At 41.3% G+C, this 22,113-nt stretch overlaps 1 protein-coding gene across 2 annotated transcripts in view; it reads left to right on the forward strand.

The window, feature by feature from the left end:
* PLCL1 (phospholipase C like 1 (inactive)) overlaps positions 1-17,701 on the forward strand; it is a 373,846-nt gene extending 356,145 nt beyond the window's left edge. For both annotated transcript variants that reach the window (XM_068245079.1, XM_068245080.1), the window contains exon 6: positions 15,848-17,701. In XM_068245079.1, the coding sequence (XP_068101180.1) occupies positions 15,848-16,030 (183 nt within the window). In that variant the 3' untranslated portion in view covers positions 16,031-17,701. The remainder of the gene's footprint in view (positions 1-15,847) is intronic.
* The last annotated feature ends 4,412 nt before the right edge of the window (positions 17,702-22,113 follow it).

Consider the following 22,113-nt stretch of genomic DNA (forward strand, 5'->3'; position numbering starts at 1 on the left):
ATTGGGGGCAGCAATCTTTTTGGTTGAAAGGAGGTGACAGGGAGCGTGAGACACAGTTCCAACTGTCCTGTGTCCTGATCACTCCTCCCAGCTGTGCGCGCTAGGCAACAAGAACAACAGCATCAGAAATCCCATCATGCTTTGCACAGCATCAGGGGAAAAATGCCTGGGCAGATTTCTCTGATGAGGTGGAGCTTAGCTTCTGTGCAGCTAAAAATGTTGCTTGGGTAAGAAAAACAAAGTTCTGATGCTGTGAAACTGTTTAAAGTGGACCCAAATTAAAAATACAAGATTTCAGAAATAAAATTATTTTCTAAATTATAATAATAAATATCAGCCTTTTTTCAGCTGCATGATGACAAATATAAAATATTTTACATTTATTGGAGAAACCCCGCCCTTCCTTTCATATTGCCGGGACAGAATCCGGCAAACTGGTGTAGTAGAAGGGTGTCTGGCAAAGGAGGAATTGCTAATGGCTGCCACCTGTATAACCCTAGTTATGGAAAGAGAAGGGTGAAAAGCATGCACTGAAATGCTCATAGGCTTGCAAGGAGTGTTTATTTATCTTTGTATGTGTCAGAGTGGTGCAACTAAATATTTTGAATTAAAAAAAATGTTTGGTTTGGGTCCGCTTTAAGAAACACCAAGCCTTTTCAGTGCTGCGAAAGTCTGTGAAAGTTGGTGACACCCCAGTGGGGCAGTTGCTCTCTGACAATACCTTTAAGCCCAGTATGGAAAGCGTCATACTCTGCATATTTTGAACTTTACAGTGGAATATACACTTGTGTAGCCAGCAAGCCTGCCATATGCGCTCTTGTTAGATGAACTGGTTTACTTTCATATCCTGCTTTAGCTGCATCCCTTTGCACCTGGCCCTATACTGCATCACCCCCTATATGAACTAAGGCATTCCTGAATGGCGATGGACACTCTTATGCTGAATACACACGGTTCGTTCCCGCATCTAATGCGCTGCTCGATTCCCGATGAATCGATTATTCCCGAACATTTCCAAGCGCATTTCGATGATTTTTAGGTCGATTGCCATGTAAAGTATGGCAAATCGACCTAACGATCCATCGAACCGCGAATCGGACATGTCGGAAATAAACGAATCGACGGAAATCGAGCGGCGCATCGACGGGATTGGAGCGCGGGAACGAACCATGTGTATCCAGCATTAGGATGCTGTATACAACCTGAGTAGTCTAGTCACTATGGACTTTGCATAGCTTTTGTGTGAGAGGTGGAGGAAGTGTGGGGAGAGTGCTCTGTGTGGATGTGACTATCAGCTGATATAAGTCAAACACGGCTGTGTTATTACAATTTTATGGGGGGGGGGGATAAGAGGGAACTTTTATGGTTGCATCATAATGTGGTATTGAATATTTAATAAAGAATTGATCTGTGTTTTTTGAAGACACCTTTGGTTTGTGTATTTTTGCATTGTAGGAAATAACAGCTGTTTCCAACTGAACTGCCCAAAAAAAGCAGCATCTCCTTCCACCTGCCAACAGTAAAGAAGTCGCCATTTGATACATTTCAGAATGTAAATTAGGGAGAGGAAATACTTTACAATGGACAAACACTGACTAAATCATTTATAAATAATTATTGCAAAAATTAAGCACTTTTTTTCATCACATTATTGTCACTGCAGTTCCTCTTTAAGACCTAATAGCGCTATTCAAATGCTACAAATTGCTTATGAAGCAACAAAAGGCGGGGAATATATAGAATAGGATTTGGTACGTTTATAATGAAGTAATGCGGGTTTTTAGCTAAAACAAAAATCACATTGAACGTATTCTAGCGTGTGTTTGAGGGAGAGAGTTCTACTTTTAAATACACGGTCAGCTTCCTGCCCAGAAATCTAATGGAGCAAAATTGCCTCCATCTTCTTGTGAAGGCAGATAACGCGCTGCAATAGGCACTACAGCAGTATTTGCATAGCTGTGAATGTTATCAGCAGCGCTTCCATATTGTGTATTCATATGACAGTGGAACATTTTGCTTGTGTACAGCATCTTCTTTTATATCTGGTAAGAAATGAGCGCATATGAAACACGCCACATATAATTGTCCTGGAAGCATTTATATTTTAAACTATATAGTGTCATTATCACCTGCTTTCTAAACTAGCGAGGGTAATTTTTTTTTTTATTTATGAATAGGCATTTACTAGTGATTGCCTTAATAGCTTTGGGATTATTACTGTTAAGTAACTAAATGCTATACACTAGCTAATGAGGTTTGATTCTTTTTATTATTTAAAATAAGCCACTGACTGCCGCAACTTAAGGTTCTAAATATAGAATTATTTTGTTATCTCTTCTTTGAAAATAATATAGATTTATCTTAAAACCTTTAATCCCTCCTTAGCTTAAGCTTGATCCTTGACATAAAACGAATGGCATACCAGATGGCTGCATGTTATAACTGTGGGCAATGGCAAATTCATTAACTTGTAAAACCCGAGCTTGCTTGCAGGTAAAGTAATAAGTCTTATGCAGACAATGTACACTTTCCACATAGCTAGGCATTGTGAATGCTCAGTCTCCCTGAAGGCCCACTATACAGTAGTTGGCTGTAAAGCTATGTACACGTTTGATTTTTCTCATCCTTCTCTCCCCATATATCTGCTTAGCTTTCTCCTCTTTGTTGAGGAGAATGAGAAGGTGACATCTCCCTATGAGCTATAGCAGAAAGTACAGTAGCAGCTGGTTAAGGATTTTCACATTGGGAAGATTGCTAAAGAGCAAGTTACCCACTTAGGGAATACCTGTACACATAAGACATCACCCAACATGATCACAAACACATTCTTTCAATGACGAAATTGTAATGCGTGTGTGTACAGTTACAGGTATTAGTTAAATATATACATGACCATGCAGAGCGAAAATGGAGGCAAGTATCAGGTGTCCACATATCTGTTGTGACCATTCTTCATGCTCACGCTAAACTCTAATATACTTACCTATTGTATAGACCCTTATTTTAATCTGATATGATCTATGCTTATGTTCCATGAAAATATTTGCCACCCAGTAGGAAATAATTCTTAGAATGCAATTGGAATTGTGATAGTTTATATTGTTCACTATACCCAACCACAGTGAATCAACCCTTAAAGCGGACCAGAACTCAGAAAGTCCTCTGCTCTTAAAGATACACAACAGCATAATCCCCTTTAAACAAAAAAAAAAAAACATTTCTTTGCTACAGCTGATACAAATCATAAAATAAATTTACACAGTTTCTACTTCCTGATTCATTTACAGAGAATCTCCGACCAAGAATTGAACTTTCACAGAGGTGCCAAGCTCTGATTGGACCCTAAGCTGTGTGTTACTCCTGATTGTTTATTGCCTGAAGAAGTGGGATTGTGCATGCGAAATGCGTTGCCAATTGTTTTAGGAGTATGTGAATAAATGCTTTTCTATTGAAATCGACAGTTTTGTGTCTGTTTTGGGTTGGCTGGTCCACCACCGCCTCCCCGAAAGTTTTAAACGTTTTTAGTAAATTTTATACTTCTTTATATTTATGACTAAATCATTTATACATAATTATTGTAAAAATGAAGCACTTTTTTATTACAGTATTTTCACTGGAGTTCCTCTTTAAGCAGACATACTGTTTACAGCCTGTGCTTTCAAATGAGCTTATCTGCAATCTCTGTGACACAGGGAGAGATCAAATTACAACTTGTGATTAAACACAAATGAGGGGGAATTAAACAGGCTAAACTCTCTAACTACACACAGGGCGCATTTCTCTGCTTTCCTTCAGTCCTGTGCAAGAGTTCAGGTCCACTTTAAGTGTTACCTATGACAAAAATGAATGTAATAGCCCCCCCCCCCCCTTTCTTTAGGCACAAATCTTCAATCTATCTATCTATCTATCTATCAAAAAGAAAATAATATTTCTGCACACTTTAGCTGTGATGCCAAAAGTGACATCACTTCTGTCCTTTTCTTTTTCTTTTTTTAGCACAGCCCAGTGTTAATTTTACCTCCTCACTGCTTACTGTCCCTCCCACAACAAGTATCAACTAGACAACGGGTTTACATCACTGTGTAAACTCTTCAAAAGACCGGGGGGGGGGGGGGGCGGAAGGAGTTGTTGTGTGCAATTACATTCCTGACATAGTGTACTTATCTTATTAAAAATAGGATTCTTTCTCTTATTTGCATGCTGAGATAAGCTTATTACTGTAGCTAATACTTCACTGGAGTGGACGCTACTATGTTCATTGGCATAGTTACTATGTATGTAACATGGTAACTATGTCAATTAACATAGTAGCACCCGCTCTAGTGAATTATTGCCGTCGGGATACTTCACAACAGCAGCCGGCATTTAAAGGAACGCACGTTGCTTTGTAAACAGCGCACATAACTAAGGAAAGCATGCTATGCTGCGAGACCGGGCGTAGTGTGCAGCCTTAAATTTAGCTCATGGTGCTGTCATGGAGCTAGTTCAGCTTCATTAATCAGCCCCTAGATGTCTCCCAGGAATTAGGAGGTTTACATATATTTTCGAGTCACCAACAATTTTTTGGCAATTTTCTTATTTGTGGATGTTGCAACCCCCTTTAACCACTTCTACCACACCCGTAGACACATTAAAACGCCTGTATGTGCATGTGGGTCCCGAGACATTTTAAAAACATCCTATTTGCACTAGTTAGGGCAAAAATAGGATGTTTTAAATTTTCAATTTTGCAGGAAGTAGTTAAAGTGGACCTGAAATTGTACAAGGTAGCTTTTTTGAAAAAGTGTTCTGATCAGTTTAACAAACTTGAAAAAAAAGAATCCCACCCTGTTACTTTTCCTAGTACAAACAATGGCACCAAATATATATAAGCTTTCTGTGTACCATGTTTTTTTCAACATAATGTATGTACAGTAAAGTTTTCATTTTTGACTACAAAAATAAAAAAAAATAATGCAAGATCCTTGTCTGTGATGCAAGGTGATGCCTGGTGATGTGCATGCACTGACAGAGAAACAGGAATATGTGAATATGATTACAGCATTTTGTGTACCCTGCGTAAGTGGCATCGGACAGATGTGGTCATTTCTTGCTTGGCAAATGCAATTACCAGCCTATGCAAGCTGCAGTCCCAAGCCTTTGTAAATCAGCTTTCCAATGTCTATTATTGGCTCCAGTCTGTTTTGGTTGTAAAGATAAAGGAACTAATGTTTCCATCAGGAGGAATGATATTGGGAACTATGCACATTATCTAGCCAAAGAACACTGGCTAGCTAGATGAACAGCTGATAAAGGGAAGCATAATAATATTAGATTATTACCTATCCTGAAGCAACCTCTGCTCCTATTTGTTCCATTTTTGTGTGCTCATGAGCTTAGATTGTACTTCAACTGCGTCATCAGGCAGTTACCCAAAGGTCCTAACACGATTAGGTTTGTAATGAAGTCTGCCTGGAAGACACAAGGAAGACAATATGAGTCTCTGTAGTGCTTAAATGATTTCACTGGTTTTGCATTGTGGTCTTAAGTATGTAAAGACATTAAATATGTCTTTGCAGCCAAAGCAAAGTCATTTTTCAGTATGCTGTATTTTTCCTTTGCCTTGTTACTGTACCATGTCGAATGAATGTAGAAAAAAAGCTGCAGGTCTCCCATGGGCATAGGTGCAACAGAAAAGGCAGTGCATTTAGCAACCAGCTGGTTGTCTGTTTAGCCTTCTGGACACAGGCTGTGCTTATGTTCACTCTATAGATATATTAAGACTTAAGTAGATCAAATCAATATCAAATGATCGCTTTTTCAAAAGTGAAGTTCCTGTTTTGAATGGAATCGTGTTGAGGTCAACTGAATCAATTTCAAACACTTTTGTAACATTAAAGTAGATAATTGTCTGCTTCCTGTCCCAGATCACTCATCCGTAACCATCGTCACAGCTAGTTGTGTGCACTTCATTCTCTGGTGATACTTAAGACCAGATGTACACGTTTTCTGCCCCTAGCCCAGCTCCCCATCCATGTGCAGCAGCCCCCTCCCATTCCATGTACAGCCCCCCCCTTCCATGCGTAACATACAGGTATAGCAGATTCTAGCTGAATGTGACCAAGGGGGAATTTGTTATTTGCGTACATGACATTACTTTGAGCCAAAGGCAGGTAGTATAGTTGTGCAACCAGCAAGGATCTAGGAGACAAGTGTGCAATTGTGTGTTATGCATGACTGTAGTTTTGATCACCAATTAGATAAGAGTTCTTCAGAAGGCAAAGTGTGCCATCCCCCTACATTGTTAACACACATTTTTGCCACCCACCATGACCACCTCCTCCAAGAATAATGCCTGGTGAGAAGTGTGCTTGCACATGCACTATTTTATGTTTATCTCAACCAAGCTATTTTTGGCTCTTGATGCACAGGGAACTACAGTCCCCGGTCCTCCACACCTTCCCAAGGCATCACCCAGTGGGCAAAAAGAAGTAGCTTCCTGCCTGCAGATGCAGTACCAAACAGTAGAAAAGTACTGTCAACATGATTCTGAGTATTTCCTCGCTCACTGGTGGCTAAAAAGGCATTTTACCAATAAGGTGTGAAAATATCACCTAGGAGAAAACCTAGGAGAAAAAGTGAATTGAGCCTTTGTCGCCACTGTTACAAGCTGTGAGTGCACTTTTTTAACTTTTCCTTTTTTCCACTTTCTAAACCCAAATCTGTGAAAAGGAGATTGTTCTTTGGCTTCGCTGCCCTTATCAAAATATTCAGCTGTTGCCTAGTTGCAGCGATGAATTGACACGCAGGAACAGTGTTGGAAGAAGCTCATCATAGCTACATTCAACTGAGCACAGTCTGACAAGATAAAGCAAGCTAAACAGTTACTGAATGTTTTCACATGGTTTCTACGGCACTCACTAAGCAAAAAACTATTTCTTTATATAAATTTGGATTGTGGACATAAAAGGATGACATAATAAATTGTGGTAGTTCGAATGTTGAGCCTAATCTGTTGAACCAAAAAGTAAGATGTGTAGCCCATAGCAGTCATTTTGCGCTTCTGTGTTTTCTGGTGCTGGTGATGGTAAGGGAATTTAAATTTAAAACTAACCTCGAAGCACAAATATTATTTTACCTTTTAATGGACAACTGAGATGACGTGACATGATGAGATAGACATGTGTATGTACAGTGCCAAGCACACAAATTACTAGGCTGTGTTCCTTTTTTTCTTTCTCTGCCTGAAAAACATTATTTATTCAAGTGACAGTTTCTGTCCGGTTTGGGCTATAGCATAACCCTCACTGATAAGTAATTACAGCCATAAAACACTTTCCTGTAAGTAAATGGGTTCTGAGAGCAGGTAAGAGACAAAAAGGGTCAATAATTCATAGATTTGAGCTCCAGCATACTTCAATGAAGGTGTCATTAAGCAGAGACAATGAAACAGTAAAAACTTTAAAACTAGATTTAAATAAAACTGTGGTATATCTAAAAAGGTCATTTTTAGAAGAAGGAGGATGGAAACAATTGTTTTCCTCATTAGTTCATTTTTACTTCGGTTTTCCTTTAAATGTGGCTGTCATCTGTAGGCAGTAAAGCAGCAAACACGCTTCCGGCTGGCATGATAGGTAGGGGTCGGCAGGTGACTGCATTGTGTACATTTACACACCTAGCATTAGACCACTGACTTCTCAGTCATTCTTCCTGTGTTTCTCATCTCTTTCATGTGGTTTTACCTAGTCTCTACCTCCCTCAGTTTAGTCACTGCATGGAGAGTTAACAGTATGGACAAGGGAGGGTTACGTTAATCAGGAGAAATGAATGCATTTCACAAAGAATCCAGCACTGCTCTGTAAAAATGTTCTTTATTGTAATAGCATGTAAAAAGGCTGAAGAGCTTAGTGTGAGGGCACATGGTCTTTCAAGGGCTGGGTAGTTTTCTCAATGTAGCAGCTGCCACAAGTACATTTAACCACTTAAGGACCACAGGCTTAAACCCTCCTACAAGTGATTCCCCCCCCCCTTTCTGTCCACCAACAGAGCTCTCTGCTGGTGGGCTTTTATTGCTCCTGGTGTGTTTGGGGTTTTTTTTGTAAATATTTTTGTCTTTATTTTATAATTACATTTTGTTTACCCTCCCTCCCTTCCCCCACCAGCCAATCAGTGCGATCGGCATATGACAGCGAATCGCTGCCTTGCCACTCAGGGGGACAGCCGTGTCACACTGCGGTCCCCAGTACAGCGCTGCCTTAGATTGCAGCACTGTACCGAGTAAATAGACAGCGATCGGTGCTGGGAGACTGATGACGGAGTGGAGTGGTGATCACACTTGATCTCCTGCAAAACATGCCTCCAGGACTTAGGCATTAGGTGGTTCTGGGGGAGCCACTGCGTTCATGCCAATCTGTGTGATGCGGTCTTAAAGAGGTTAAGCATGTAAACAACATATCATGAATCATGAGGCATGCGTGAATCTTTGGTAAGGTGTAAAAAATAGGAACTGTTAGATGCTCATTGATCAGGAATTTTTTGAAAGTCTTACTCAATGGTTCTATTTTGGAAGGCCTGTTCCACAACAATCCTCAACCTAGACTGTATGCGAAAGGTTGGATCATCAGCAATTTCGTCGTAGACCTCTGTTTGAGATAATTGTCTAGAAATAATAACTCCTGTCACGTACCCCCATCACCCCACTTTTGTCTGCTACCCTGACTATAAACTCTTCATTGTCCTGGAGTGCCTGTCGTCACCTCTGGGGAGATATTGGAAACAAATTCCCTACTTCCTTTCTTAAATTCTTGCTTGACGGTTCCCAGATCCCTTTTAACCTTGGCCATAAAGAGGTCAATGGCTCAATGGCCGGATTGCTCAGGGGCATGACAGGACTAATGTTCCTCAATCCTGTGAACTCCAATGATAATCCTCTGAAGCGTTCAATATTTGCCTCTGCACCTCTAGAGAAGTTCTTCAATTTAAGGGTACAAAAAAATTTGTGTATTTTTCGTGTCCTTTTTTGCTTGTGGCCACCCGTCCCACTCCTCTTTTTGGTTTACTGGGGGACAAATGGATTAGTACCGTCAGAGAAGGAAACTTCACCGTTGGTAGGGGTGACTGCAGATGCATCATTAGGTATGTGGTGATGATTCCTCTTTAGGTTTTCTGGGATATTTTAGTTTTGGACCAAACTGGCAAGGATTTCTGTGCCAGCTATACACATAGCGTGCAGTCTGTAAGATCTCTTCAAAACATGACACATTTAGTTTCCTCCATGGACATCGTAGCATCATCCAGTTTAGTTTTCAAACCTTCACAAAACTGACCATAGTTATCCTCTGTGAGAAAACCTTTTAACTCACACTCTGTAGCCATAATTTTCTCGTCAATGACTTTGTGAATCTGGACGACAGTGTGCAATGTGGAGTTGAAGGCCACTTTGTTACAGAAACCTTCCCATTCTTTGCAAAAGTTCTTGTCATGGGGAACATGTAAGGTGAAATATTGCCCCTCACTGATTCAGGAATCCTTCCTACTCTATGATACTCTCTGAGTGGCCTCTGGTTTGCTCAGCCTGATAAAAGGCTATTACTGCCTAAAACAGCAGGGCTGTTGCTGTGCAGCAGCTCTCTTTTAACTGCATTTTAACTGATTAAATAAAGAGCCATGTTTTAAAAGAGCTATCATTTACACTGTTGGAGGTGCTGATCCTTTTCTCATGGACTGGTGTGCTACCTGAGAGGTGCTGAAGGGCAGATGGATCCTGGCACTCCTCTACTTCAATTCAATACATGTGTGCTGATCTCCTTCTCCTCCATATGAGCTATGAGTCTTCTTTATCTACCTAACGACCGAACACCAATTGGCATCAAGTCCTGGGGCGGGATTTTGCAGGAGATCACGCCAATGCGCGCATCTCCACTTGAATGACAGAGCACCGCTCCATCATCAGTCTCCCAGCGGCGGTCTATTTACACTGTACATCGCTGGGGACAGCCGTGTGACACATCTGTCCCCTCCGGAGGCACAAAGACGATCGTCTGTCATAGGCTGATGCCTATGACAGCTGATCGCTGTGATCGGCTGGCCGGGGGGAGGGGGCAGGTAGAAAAAATAATAGTAACATTTATTTAAAAAAAAATATACAAATAAATAAATAAATATGATGGCAGGGATCAGAGCCCACCAACAGAAAGCTCTGTTGGTGGGCAGAAAGAGGGGGGGGAGAGATCAATTATGTGCTGAGTTGTACGGCCCTGCAGCAAGCCCTTAAAGCTGCAGTGGCTTAAATTGTAAAAGATAGCCTGGTCACTAGGGGGGTGTAAGCCCACGGTACTCAAGAGGTTAAAGGGAAGGTCCAAGCAAAAAAAAAAAATGAGATTAACTTACCTGGGGCTTCTACCAGCCCCATGCAGCCATCCTGTGCCCTCGTAGTAACTCACTGCTGCTCCAGTCCCCCGCTGGCAGCTTTCTGACCTCGGAGGTCAGGGCCAAATTGCGTACATTTTTACACATTCCCGCTAGTGCAGGCTCATTAACACATACATTTTTACGCGTTAGTGGTGCGTTAGTGGTGAAACGCGTAAATTTTTGTTCCTGCACTAGCTGGAATGCGTAAAAATGTATGCAATGTGGCCCTGACCTCCGAGGTCAGAAAGCTGCCAGCGGGGGACTGGAGCAGCAGTGAGTGACTACGAGGGCACAGGATGGCTACAAGGGGCTGGTAGAAGCCCCAGGTAAGTGAAACTCATTTTTTTTTTTTGCTTGAACCTTCCCTTTAAGGAATCTATGTCCCTTTTTTAAAAGTTCAAATTTATTTAAAAAGGTAGCTGCACCTTCTGATTGGCAGATGCTTTCTATAGATATGTGCATTGTTTTCTGTGATGATTAGGCTGTGTGCCGTGACCAAGGGCAGAGTCCTGAAGTGGAGGACCATAGCAACTCTCCAGCCTTTTTACATCAGAATCATTTATTTCGCCAAGTACAACCGGGGGTTGTACCCAGAATTGGTTTTGGCTCATACAGGTTCTGGAAGGAGTGGGTAATAATGTCTAAAAGCCAAGAGCCGAGGCTGCCATACTACGGCGCCACCAGTCGCACTTGGCAATCATCTGTCATCCCTAAGGAGACATGGGGAGAGGGGGACAGAGAGAGGCAAAGGTTCAGCGGTGATGACTCAGTTCTTCATAGAAACCTGCGGTGATGGCTGACACTGCTGAGGATTTTGATTGCTGACATCTGGCATCTTTCAGTGCTGGCCAAGGTGTTCCAGTTCAAAAGGTTCAGTAGTGTTCATTACTGTAGGGGTCCCGACTCCTGGGCAGCATTCAGCAGGGCTGGTGGAGATAATCTGGCTGTTACTGAAGCATCCAGCTGCAGAGGCCTTTACTTCTAGATTAGCAGCTGGCATCATAGAGGTGCTGATCCAAAGGTGTCCCTTCTGCAGTGGAGCAGTAGCAGCTGGATGGATGGATGGAGCCAGCATTCAGCGTGGTCAAAGGTGTCCCGATCAGCACGGTGTCTTACTACCTCAGTGGTGCCCTGATCTCCTGGGTAGCAGTGGTGGACTTAACATACATCTTCATGTTTTAACTTTGTTCCAATAAAGAGCATTTTTACAGAGCGGTGCCTGATCTTCTGTGGAATGTTGATATATGACCCCGTCTGTATACAGGTTTGATTCATAGCACCAGTGGTGTAGCTAAGGAGCTGTGGGCCCCGGTGCAGGTTTTACATGGGGCCCCCCCAAGCACTCTATACATAACAATTGATATGGCGCACCAAAACCTGCTAAGGACAACCACAGTGTCCAAGTTGCAAGAAGGGGATGGGGAACAGTTTGTTAAGGATTACTACTATTCAAAGCATCTATAGAAGTGGTTATTACCAGCACAGGACCAACAGAGAGCTAATACTGTGATAGAGGGTGGACCCTTCAGGGCCCCTCTGGCCCAAGGGCCCCGATGCGGTCGCTACCTCTGCACCCCCTATTGCGACACCCCTGCATAGCACTCTCAAAGACATCCAGACATTTGGGTGCTGCTTTTATCTGCTTTGGAAGACATGGAGTAATTAATGCTGCATACATTGGAGAACAGCAGACACAGAACGAGTGATGGAGTACTGGATATGCATGTCCAAAGTATCACTGCAGCCACCTCCCTGTCCACACCATTCTTTCATATCAGCTGCTAGCTAAACTCCTTGTCTCTTTTATATCACCCCCCCCCCCCCCTCCCCCTTGGCTTGACAATGAAGACAAATCATTTTAAATGAGTTTTCCAAACAATGGTTAATAATCAAGATCTCATTGCTGATGTAGTCATTTGGCAGTAGAAACATTCAGTCTCTGAGGAGGAAACATGCTTCTAATTTGTGTCTCTCATCGCTGTCCAGTTTGTGAAATGCAGTACTCTAGAGTCTATTAAACAGCATTTGGTTATATTGTCTAGTAACTGAATATTTAATAACTTTCATTGAAATTGTATTTACTTCTCTATTTAATTACGTGGTTCAACAGAAAGAAAATAAGAAAGGATGCACTGACTGAACATACTAGTTTAAACTGGACCATAAATCTTAAAAATAAAATGAATCCGAAAATATTAATCCCCTGTTGTAACATATAATAAAAAATAGATGAAACTCACATGTTATACACTTTAAATCCGCCTAACAGGAGTTGCAAAAATCCAGGGTGGCTTTGACATGAAACTGAAGTGGACTCCACTGAGTAAATTATTGATATTTCCAAGACTGGAACTCGGTTGCTTATACAGTGGGATGCGAAAGTTTGAGCAACCTTGTTAATTGTCATGATTTTCCTGTATAAATCGTTGGTTGTTACGATAAAAAAGTCACTTAAATATATCATATAGGAGACACACACAGTGATATTTGAGAAGTGAAATTTAAGTTTATTGGATTTACAGAAAGTGTGCAATAGATGTTTAAACAAAATTAGGCAGGTGCATAAATTTGGGTACAACAAAAAAGCTGACTTGTCCAAATGTGCTTTAGCATACCTCAAGCGGCTCCGTTTGTGCTGTGGGCAGAGAAAAGACTTCCTCTGCATACAGCATCTCCTTGTTTAAAGTGCACTGAATGGTTGAACGATGCACAGTGACTCCATCTGCAGCAAGATGATGTTGTAGGTCTTTGGTGCTGGTCTGTGGGTTGACTCTGACTGTTCTCACCATTCGTCACGTCTGTTTATCTGAGTTTTTTCTTGGTCTGCCTCTTCAAGCCTTAACTAGAACTGAGCCTGTTTTCTTCCATTTCCTCAATATGTTCCTAACTGTGGACAGCTGAAATATCTGAGACAGCTTTCTCTATCCTTCCCCTAAACCATGATGGTGAACAATCTTTGTCTTCAGGTCATTTGAGAGTTGTTATGAGACCCCCATGTTGCTACTCTTCAGAGAAATTTAAAAGAGGAGGGAAACTTGCAATTGACCCCCTTAAATACTCTTTCTTATAATTGGATTCATCTGTGTATGTAAATCAGCTTACCAAGCCAATTTGAGTTCCAATAATTCGTTCTAAAGGTTTTGGAATCAATAAAATGACATAATTTTATTTAAACAATTATTGCACACTTTCTGTCAATGCAATAAACTTTATTTCACTTCTCAAATATCCCTGTGTGTGTCTCCTATATGATATATTTAACTGACAACTTTTATCATAACAACCAACAATTTATACAGGAAAATCATGACGATTAACAACGTTGCCCAAACATTTGCATCCCACTGTATATCCATAGTGTAGCCACTTTGTGCCTCTGGATATCAGTCAGGTTTCAGAAGAACTTTGAATACTGTTTGGAATGTTGTAGTTGCAAGCTTTGTACTGTCCAATGCAGTGCAAAGCTTTGTGGCCAACAACTATGTGCTGCTCACTTCCCCACCCCAGATAAATAATGGCCCTTTCCTATACATTTTTGATCAGTTATGCCTTGATCCTCACTTTTTTGTAGAGTTTTGGTAGATTTTATATTTTTCTAACATCTAATCTATTAAGAATATTATAAAGTATATGGATAACTTTACACATCTCGGTTTACAGCAACGCTTAAGTTGTACAAATAGGATTTAGTGGGATAATCCATAACCCCTGTTACAGTGTTGCGAAGAGACTCAACAAGAAAACAGCATACAAACGTCTCCATTCACAGGACCACTCACACTAACAACCCCACCAATGCTAGTTCTCTAGAAAACTGTGCACCACGTGTATTTTTAACCATAATACATTTCACCAACCAGCTGAGTGGAGATCTCACTTCGCAGCATCTTCCTTCCTGTGATGCATACAAGTATCCTCTATTACCTCTAATCAGAGCAATGCACAGACTCTTTCTTCTCCTAGTTGCCCCTCAACTTTCAATATTCTTTTGGATTTAGGACCCACTGAATTCTAAATTCAGATTAAATTGAGACAAATTCTAACAACATTAGAAAAAAACCATCTGCCTAGAAATTGATAAAAAGGGTAGTAGGTAGCATCTTACTTAGTTTTAGGAGGGGAAAAACATAATGGCTTCCATTCACGAAGACACGTTTGGTAAAAATGTATTGTTCTGTAATTTACCTCATGCGGTATTTTAGACTTTTATTCCAGATTCCCTAAGATTTTCACACATGCGGTAATAGTTCGGTAATTTACAGAAAAACTGCATGACAATTCACAAAAATGTTTACCTCATGCAGTATCTCATTCAGTATTTTAGGGAATCAAGCTGCATTTTTTTTTGTATTTGATGGATTATTGCAGTGCAGGGAAAATGAATGAAAGTTGTGACACAGACAGCAGTTTTTTAAATTATACGGACAAGTCCAAGCTGCAAAAAAAATGTACATTACATTTGTATCAGCTCAAAATCATTAGTATCTTATTAACTATTTTTAATAACTACATAATAATATTGTGAAATTAGAGGGACATGTTTTTATTATTAATTTTATTATTTTCCTGATTAGTTTAATTCGTTTTTAACTTTTCTCTGCTCTGTTTCCACCCTTCTATAACGTTATTGAATGGCTGTTAGTTACCAACAGCTCCAGGCTGGAGATAAATACAGAACATCTCACTTTGTTTTACCACACGCTCTAGTCTTTGTGAATTGGCATTCATTAAAGAGAACCCGAGATGTGTTTAAAGAATGTTATCTGCATACAGAGGCTGGATCTGCCTATACAGCCCAGCCTCTGTTGCTTTCCCAAACCCCACTAAGGTCCCCCTGCACTCTGCAATCCCTCATAAATCACAGCCGTGCTGTGAGGCTGTGTTTACATCTGTAGTGTCAGTCTCAGCTGCTCCCCCGCCTCCTGCATAGCTCCGGTCCCTGCCCCCGTCCCTTCCCTCCAATCAGCAGGGAGGGAAGGGATGCAGGCAGGACTGGAGTTCTGCAGGAGGCGGGGAGAGCAGCAGACTGACACTATAGAGATAAACACAGCCAGCTCTGACAAGCTGTTTGTCAGCAGCGTGGCTGTGATTTATGAGGGATTGCAGAATGCAGGGGGACCTTAGGGGGGTTTGGGATAGCAACAGAGGCTGGGCTGTATAGGCAGATCCAGCCTCTGTATGCAGATAATATTCTTCAAACCCCCCTTCGGGTTCTCTTTAAGTATTTACCTCAAAAGTCTGTAATTTACCTCACTAGTCGGTAGTTTAAGTTTTCCATGCATTAACAGCCTTAGTGAATTGACATTTCCGCAAAGTAAAATCAGCTGATTTTGCTTAATAAAGTTCATACATGAAATAATACAATACATTTCCCATTTCTTTATAAACAAGAAAGGATCATCGTCATGAATTATTTGTCCATGAAATTTATTGGTCCTTTGTTTTTGTTTTCATTTAGGGCCAGGGGGATTTGTTGAAGAATGCCAAAAATGAAGCCATGGAAAACATGAGACAGATCCAGCAGGCTTGTTTGTCCAGTGGTCTAAGTAAAGCTACAAGTGCTGCGGCAGATGCAAAATCCAAGAGAGGCCTTGAGGCAATACAGGAGAAAGATATGGGAGAAGAAAATGGTCGCCTGTAGATGTGGAAGACATCAGCTGGCTGACGATGATAGTGGCTGTTATTTGCAAAAGAGTCATTTACAGTATCAATGCATATATTGAATTTTAGTCAAAAATTCATTATCAAATTGTTATGTACAGTAATGGTAATATTAACTGCCGATAGTGTTTTAATTTAACCAGCAACAATTTACCTACTTTTTATGTTTTAATTTGACTAGCAAAATGTTACCTATTATTTTTATGAGCCATGTTAAGTTAACAATTGTGTGAAGGAAATGTGTACCATTTACACTGACCACAAATGTGTGCTGTTTCTTAAGATGTAAATTGCCAGATAGTGCCATTAGTGTCTACTGACCAACATTTTATTTGCACTAATGCTGGCAAATAAGTTTAATTAGTATGTCCAAGAAGCAACTGCATTTTTTTTAGGCTTGGTTGAAGACCCTTTCAAAGCAGATACTGGGATTGCCTCAGATGGCCAACAAAGCCGAGGCTTTTGCTTTTCAGCACTGAAAGCAATATTTTTACAAGCGATCTTGAGACCTGTGTCCGATGGATAAGCAACCAATGGCTCTTACTTCATAACGCTGAATAAAGGCATGTAAGAGGCACATCGAGGCTTATCAAAGACTACAAACTAAACGTGCGTACACATGCACAAAGAATTATCAGCCAAAGGGATCAGGACTCGATTTCTTGGGCAATAGTTCTGGGCCACGTGTTGTACAGACACATTCCAAGGCAACAGCCTGGTAACACATTCTGTTACTATGGAGAAGGGATGATGGTGCAGCGCCCAATAGAGTTGTTTCTGGTGGAAGGGGTACAGTGGAGAACAATGCTCTCGGCAGAGATGATCTCTCAGCAACACATCAGGAAGGCTGTGCACATGCTAGATTCTCGGCAGTGATGGCTCGGCCATGACACGCTAAGCATTTTTTTTATAAGTTATCATTTCTGTTAATTTGCACCTTATCTGTATAAGACCTTTTCAATTCCCATTAGGCTAGGAGCACAGTTGACAATGCGTAATTTAGAAACACACGGAAATAAGAATTCTCTGTGTTTTGGAAAACGAAATGGAAGTCATGGAAAAAACTTGTGTGGAAAACACAAACGCAAACAACCAGTCAAATTGTGGGCATTTTGCCATGTGCAGTAAAACACGCATGATTAAAGCAAGTCTGGTATATCTTTTCCTCTGTGTGATACTCTGCATAAGTGAGATTGAGGGAACGAGGCATGGCCCCCAGCTAGTTGACGGTTACTTGAGAGTCTTGGCTACTTAAGCCCCAGATAACCTGGACTCTACTGTATCTAACTATAGTTAACAACCTGGATGAGTGACATTTTTACTTCTTGTGTGTTAAATATTAAACATGTAAGTGAGGTGAAAATTAGATGAGAAGTTATGATTCTTGAAATAAGTTGCATGCATCAGGGCTTAAGTTTTTTTACTTCATCGTTTACAAGAACCTGTACTTTGTGTTAGCTTCCTTCTGAATGTGTGGCCTCTAAGGCAAATTTGCCAGGATTCATAATGTCTGTAACACTATTAGTTGCAGGTACTACAAGGTGCACCTAGAAATGCCTTTATTTATACTGTAAAAATACTACTAAAGTGTGGGCTTGTGCAAGTCGGACCAATCTTGGACCAGCGCTGATCTCAGGGCTTTAAAGGGACTCCGAGCTCATCTAAAAAATAAAAGTTGTACTCACCAGGGGCTTTCTCCAGCCCAGTGCTGGTCGGGAGGTCCCACGCCGGCGTCCTGGCTCCTCTCCTTCTCCCCGCTCCGGAATGGCTGGCAGGCCGCAGCCCGGGCGACACTCTCCCGAGTGTCGGGCTGCTTCTTCCGCATATGACGCGGATTACGTCACACGCCGGCCGCCTCGCGTCATCACGGCGGCCGGCGTGAAAGTACTGCGCATGCGCGCTTTAATCGCGCATGCGCAGTACTTTCACGCCGGCCGCCGTGATGACGCGAGGCGGCCGGCGTGTGACGTAATCCGCGTCATATGCGGAAGAAGCAGCCCGACACTCGGGAGAGTGTTGCCCGGGCTGCGGCCTGCCAGCCATTCCGGAGCGGGGAGAAGGAGAGGAGCCAGGACGCCGGCGTGGGACCTCCCGACCAGCACTGGGCTGGAGAAAGCCCCTGGTGAGTACAACTTTTATTTTTTAGATGAGCTCGGAGTCACTTTAAGTCTCTGTCTTAAAATTCTGTTCTACTCCTTTCTGTTACCTACAAAATAGTCAGAGTGCCTCAACTGTCAATAATGTTACTCTCACTGGCTTAAGGAGAGTAGGAAGAGGCAGAGAGTAGCTCCTTATTGCTACCTCGAATTTTATTATTTATTGAAGGCACAAGATTTGAGGTGATACTAAGGCACTGAAAAAAGGTTTGGGATAAAAAGGCTTTTGTGGATGCATACTTTGTATATGAATACACTTTTTATTTGCTTTTAAAGAGCATTTGGCAAAGCCACTCATTGAATTCAGTCCAGTTACATAATTATTTGGTTTGAAAAAAGACCATCGAGTTCAATCAAAAACCAGTGTGCAATCAGAACAGCACTTTAAAACACAGAATAATAGGACATACTGAGTTTATAGAAATGGACCACAGGGCAGGTAAAACAAAATAAAAACACAGGTTTGCACTGCCCTATAAGGCTCAACTTAGAATACTAATTTTGCATTTGAGGTCAACCAAAAGTGTTTGAGAAATACAAATCAAATGCAAAATATAAAAGCCTATATAAGAAAGTCCTAATAACAGTGTTTGCAGGCAGTTTGTAGTACCTGCATCCAATCAAAAGTGTCAGTTGTAGACTTTGTGAATGCTGACAGGTATCTGTATGACCAAGGGTCATAATACAAACCTAAAGTGATAGTTATTCTCAACTTTCTATAAGGTGTACTTTAGTAGAGTAGCAGAATAGCACTACTGAGTGACTGTCTGTACCATGCAAGCACCATAAATTGCCCAGAAGTCAAAGGAGTGCATGGACACCAAAAACTAAGCAGCAAGTGAACAATGCGGCCCTATTGGCATTAACAACGGTCCATTTAGTGGACTATAATGGCACTGATCTTAAAGGATGTAAAAGGATCCCATGTTCACGAATCAGTTTTTGATCCATCCAGTTTGTGTGAGCTGGCTCTAAGAGAAAAAACAAACAATTAGTAATACTTTTACCAACAAAGGTTATTCGGTGATATGGAGCATTCTCTTTTAAATATGTAACTTCCTATTATTAATTTACTACACATTTCACTTTACCAATCTGATATGCTAATATTTTGCTTGTTGCATAATTAACAGATTGTTCACTGGACAAAGACTTTATTTTGCTGTACATTACATAAATCATGTGTGTTATAATCGAGCACATTTCAGTTAGTGGCCTACGTGTCAGAGAGATCCGATATAAGCACTGGCCACAAGCTTATTTTATTGAATCAGAGCAGACTGTGAGCTACAAGTAGCAAACCATAAAGTCTCCATAAGTAAGAACCAAAAACACATATTTCCATAAAGCGACTTTGGGGTTGATTTGTCGCATTTTCATAGGGCCTTCAACTACCACTTTACTTCATATATTAATTTTTTGCTGACTGTACTTTAACTTGTGATTCTAAAACATTAAGCATCCGTAAGAACCATTTCATTTTCGTTTTGCACTAATTGAACACATAAATTAACATGTGAAAATTAACATGCATAAATTATCTTAATCTGTGTTCTGTATTATTGAATTATATAGTGGTGCTGTCTCGTGTCTGAGTTAAATGGGCATTCGCTGAGAAATTATGAACACTGCCATTGGTGATTTCATTTCTCTCACAATAAGCACTAGCTTAACCACCCTGGTGTTCTATTTATTGTGGCCATGGGTGGCTTTTTTAAAAAAAATGTTTTTAAGTTAGTGTAGCTAGCACTACGCTAGCTACACTTTCCGTACCCCAAGTCCCCCGCACTGCCCCCCCCCCCTCCCTACGATCGTCGCCGGCGATATTTACCTGGGCGCGATCCTGCAATGGCCGAGACTTCTGCCATAGCTTCAGGCGTTGCTATGGCGACGATCGGTCATGACATCATGCGCAGTTCCGATCGCCGCCATAGTAGCGACCCCTGCAGGCTATGGAGAGGCTGCACCGGTGCGGGCTCCGGGGGGGGGGCATGTATTTGGCGGCAATCGGGGGGGATCAGAGCAGGCCGGCGGTGATCGGGGGGGGGGGGGGGGTGATGCTACACACCCCACAGAAAATTGTATCTAAAAAGACCCTCCAGGGGCTGAGCAATCCACCGCGGCGGTAATGGACAAGCTGAACTCGTCATTACCGCCAAGGTGGTTAAGACCCGCCTGAAGCAAGTCAAAACTGATAACGCCTAGCCAATTAGTCACATCCCATTGTAGGTGGGCTGTGGGTGGATTATAGGTGTTACATAAATTATACATCGGTCATTGAATCATATGATTGACGTAAGACCCTCAAGTCATGCCAGACATGTACTGACCTTGCCTCTGGTCACTCTGACATTCCTTGAATAAACGGTAGATTAATTTTCTTAATTACCTGGAAAATTTCAAGCTAATCAGTCCGTATTTGCCTAAACTGTCCATAGTCCAGACTGAAGCTGAGTGCAGTTTGACAAGCTTTTAGCTGATGCTTTAAATTACTTCTACAAAACCATTTCATTAGACTGAATTTCTTTTTCTTAATGCCTTATCTAAATGAGGACTTTGTATATAGCCTTTTTGCTGAAATATTGGTTCTGAATAAATGAGGATTTCCATTGCAAGAACCCTACAGTTTCTGACAATAGCCACTCCCATCATCTTACCATACTTTTTCTTCCTGTGAGTGGAAGGATGTGATGACCATATTTGATCCCTACAGTGCCAGGGAAGTAGAGACCTTCTGGTGACTGAACTGGAGGGTCAGGCACCAGCAGTATGCTTAAGAGAGATAGAAGTATATTATTTCCTCCCTACAACTACTTTTTACTATAAGTACAAGAGTTCTTCTTTAAAGGATACATCTGCAATTAAAAAAAAGTTGTATTCGCCTGAGGCTTCTTCCAGCACCATGAGTTCTGTTAGGTTCCACGGCGTGGTTCCGTTCTGAGCCAGGCCTCCGCTCTCCTCTCCGTAAGATAACAAGCCGCAGCAAAGTCAGGATCTTCTGCATGAGCCGCATGCCTATAGTGATCGCGCTCTTGTCCCTGGGAGCACTCTGCACTTGTACAGTGCAGAGAGAATCAGGAGCGCAAAGATGCACAGAAAATCTGACCACAGGTCTTGATCTTACAGAGGGGAAAGCGGAGCCCTGGCTCAGAGCGGAACCGTGCCGTAGGACCTAACAGACTTCTATGGACTGGAAGAAGCCCCAGATGAGTAAAACTTTTTTTTTTTAAATCACTGAATGTATCCTTTAAGGGAAATTCACGAATATTTTGCAACATACAAAGATTCTCTCAGACTGGAACTGTTGGTTAGGTAAGTGACAGCATCATATTGGTGTGCTCCTACTGCAGTCTGGCCTGTGTTAGTAGTGAAAGCAGAATACAATTAAGAAAGAACCAATAATTGCCCCACATTCATTATTGGGAAAAATCACAATCATGGACTTGGAAACACATTATAGAAGTTTACATTAGTTACAGGAGGAAGATACTGTTTTCATGGAAGAATTTTGAAACCTATACTAATTTAAACATCAGTGGAATCAGTACATACATCTTTAATGAGTTTAGAACCCTTAATGATGTACTGGTGTATTCTACATGCCAGAATAATTTCTTACTTTGAAATTGGCACCAGTCAAAATGGTACTTTTAATGTTACAATTTCCACACTGCCTACCAAGCAAAGCTATTGTCTGTACCGTTTCCTTTAAGTGGGAGATATGCTTGCAGCAATTCTCTTTTGTTAATCAAGAACACCATAAAGCACACAATTTTCTATCTAATATTGCCTGAAGGGTAATCAGGCAAACTTCAGTTTTATTGAACATTGCTTCACCCTGATAGGGAGCCACATCATACATCTGTGAAATTCATATGAAATGGGTGCTTATTTAAATGGGCTAATA

This window comes from Hyperolius riggenbachi, chromosome 7 (genome assembly GCF_040937935.1).
Source record: "Hyperolius riggenbachi isolate aHypRig1 chromosome 7, aHypRig1.pri, whole genome shotgun sequence".
Lineage (NCBI taxonomy): Eukaryota > Metazoa > Chordata > Amphibia > Anura > Hyperoliidae > Hyperolius > Hyperolius riggenbachi.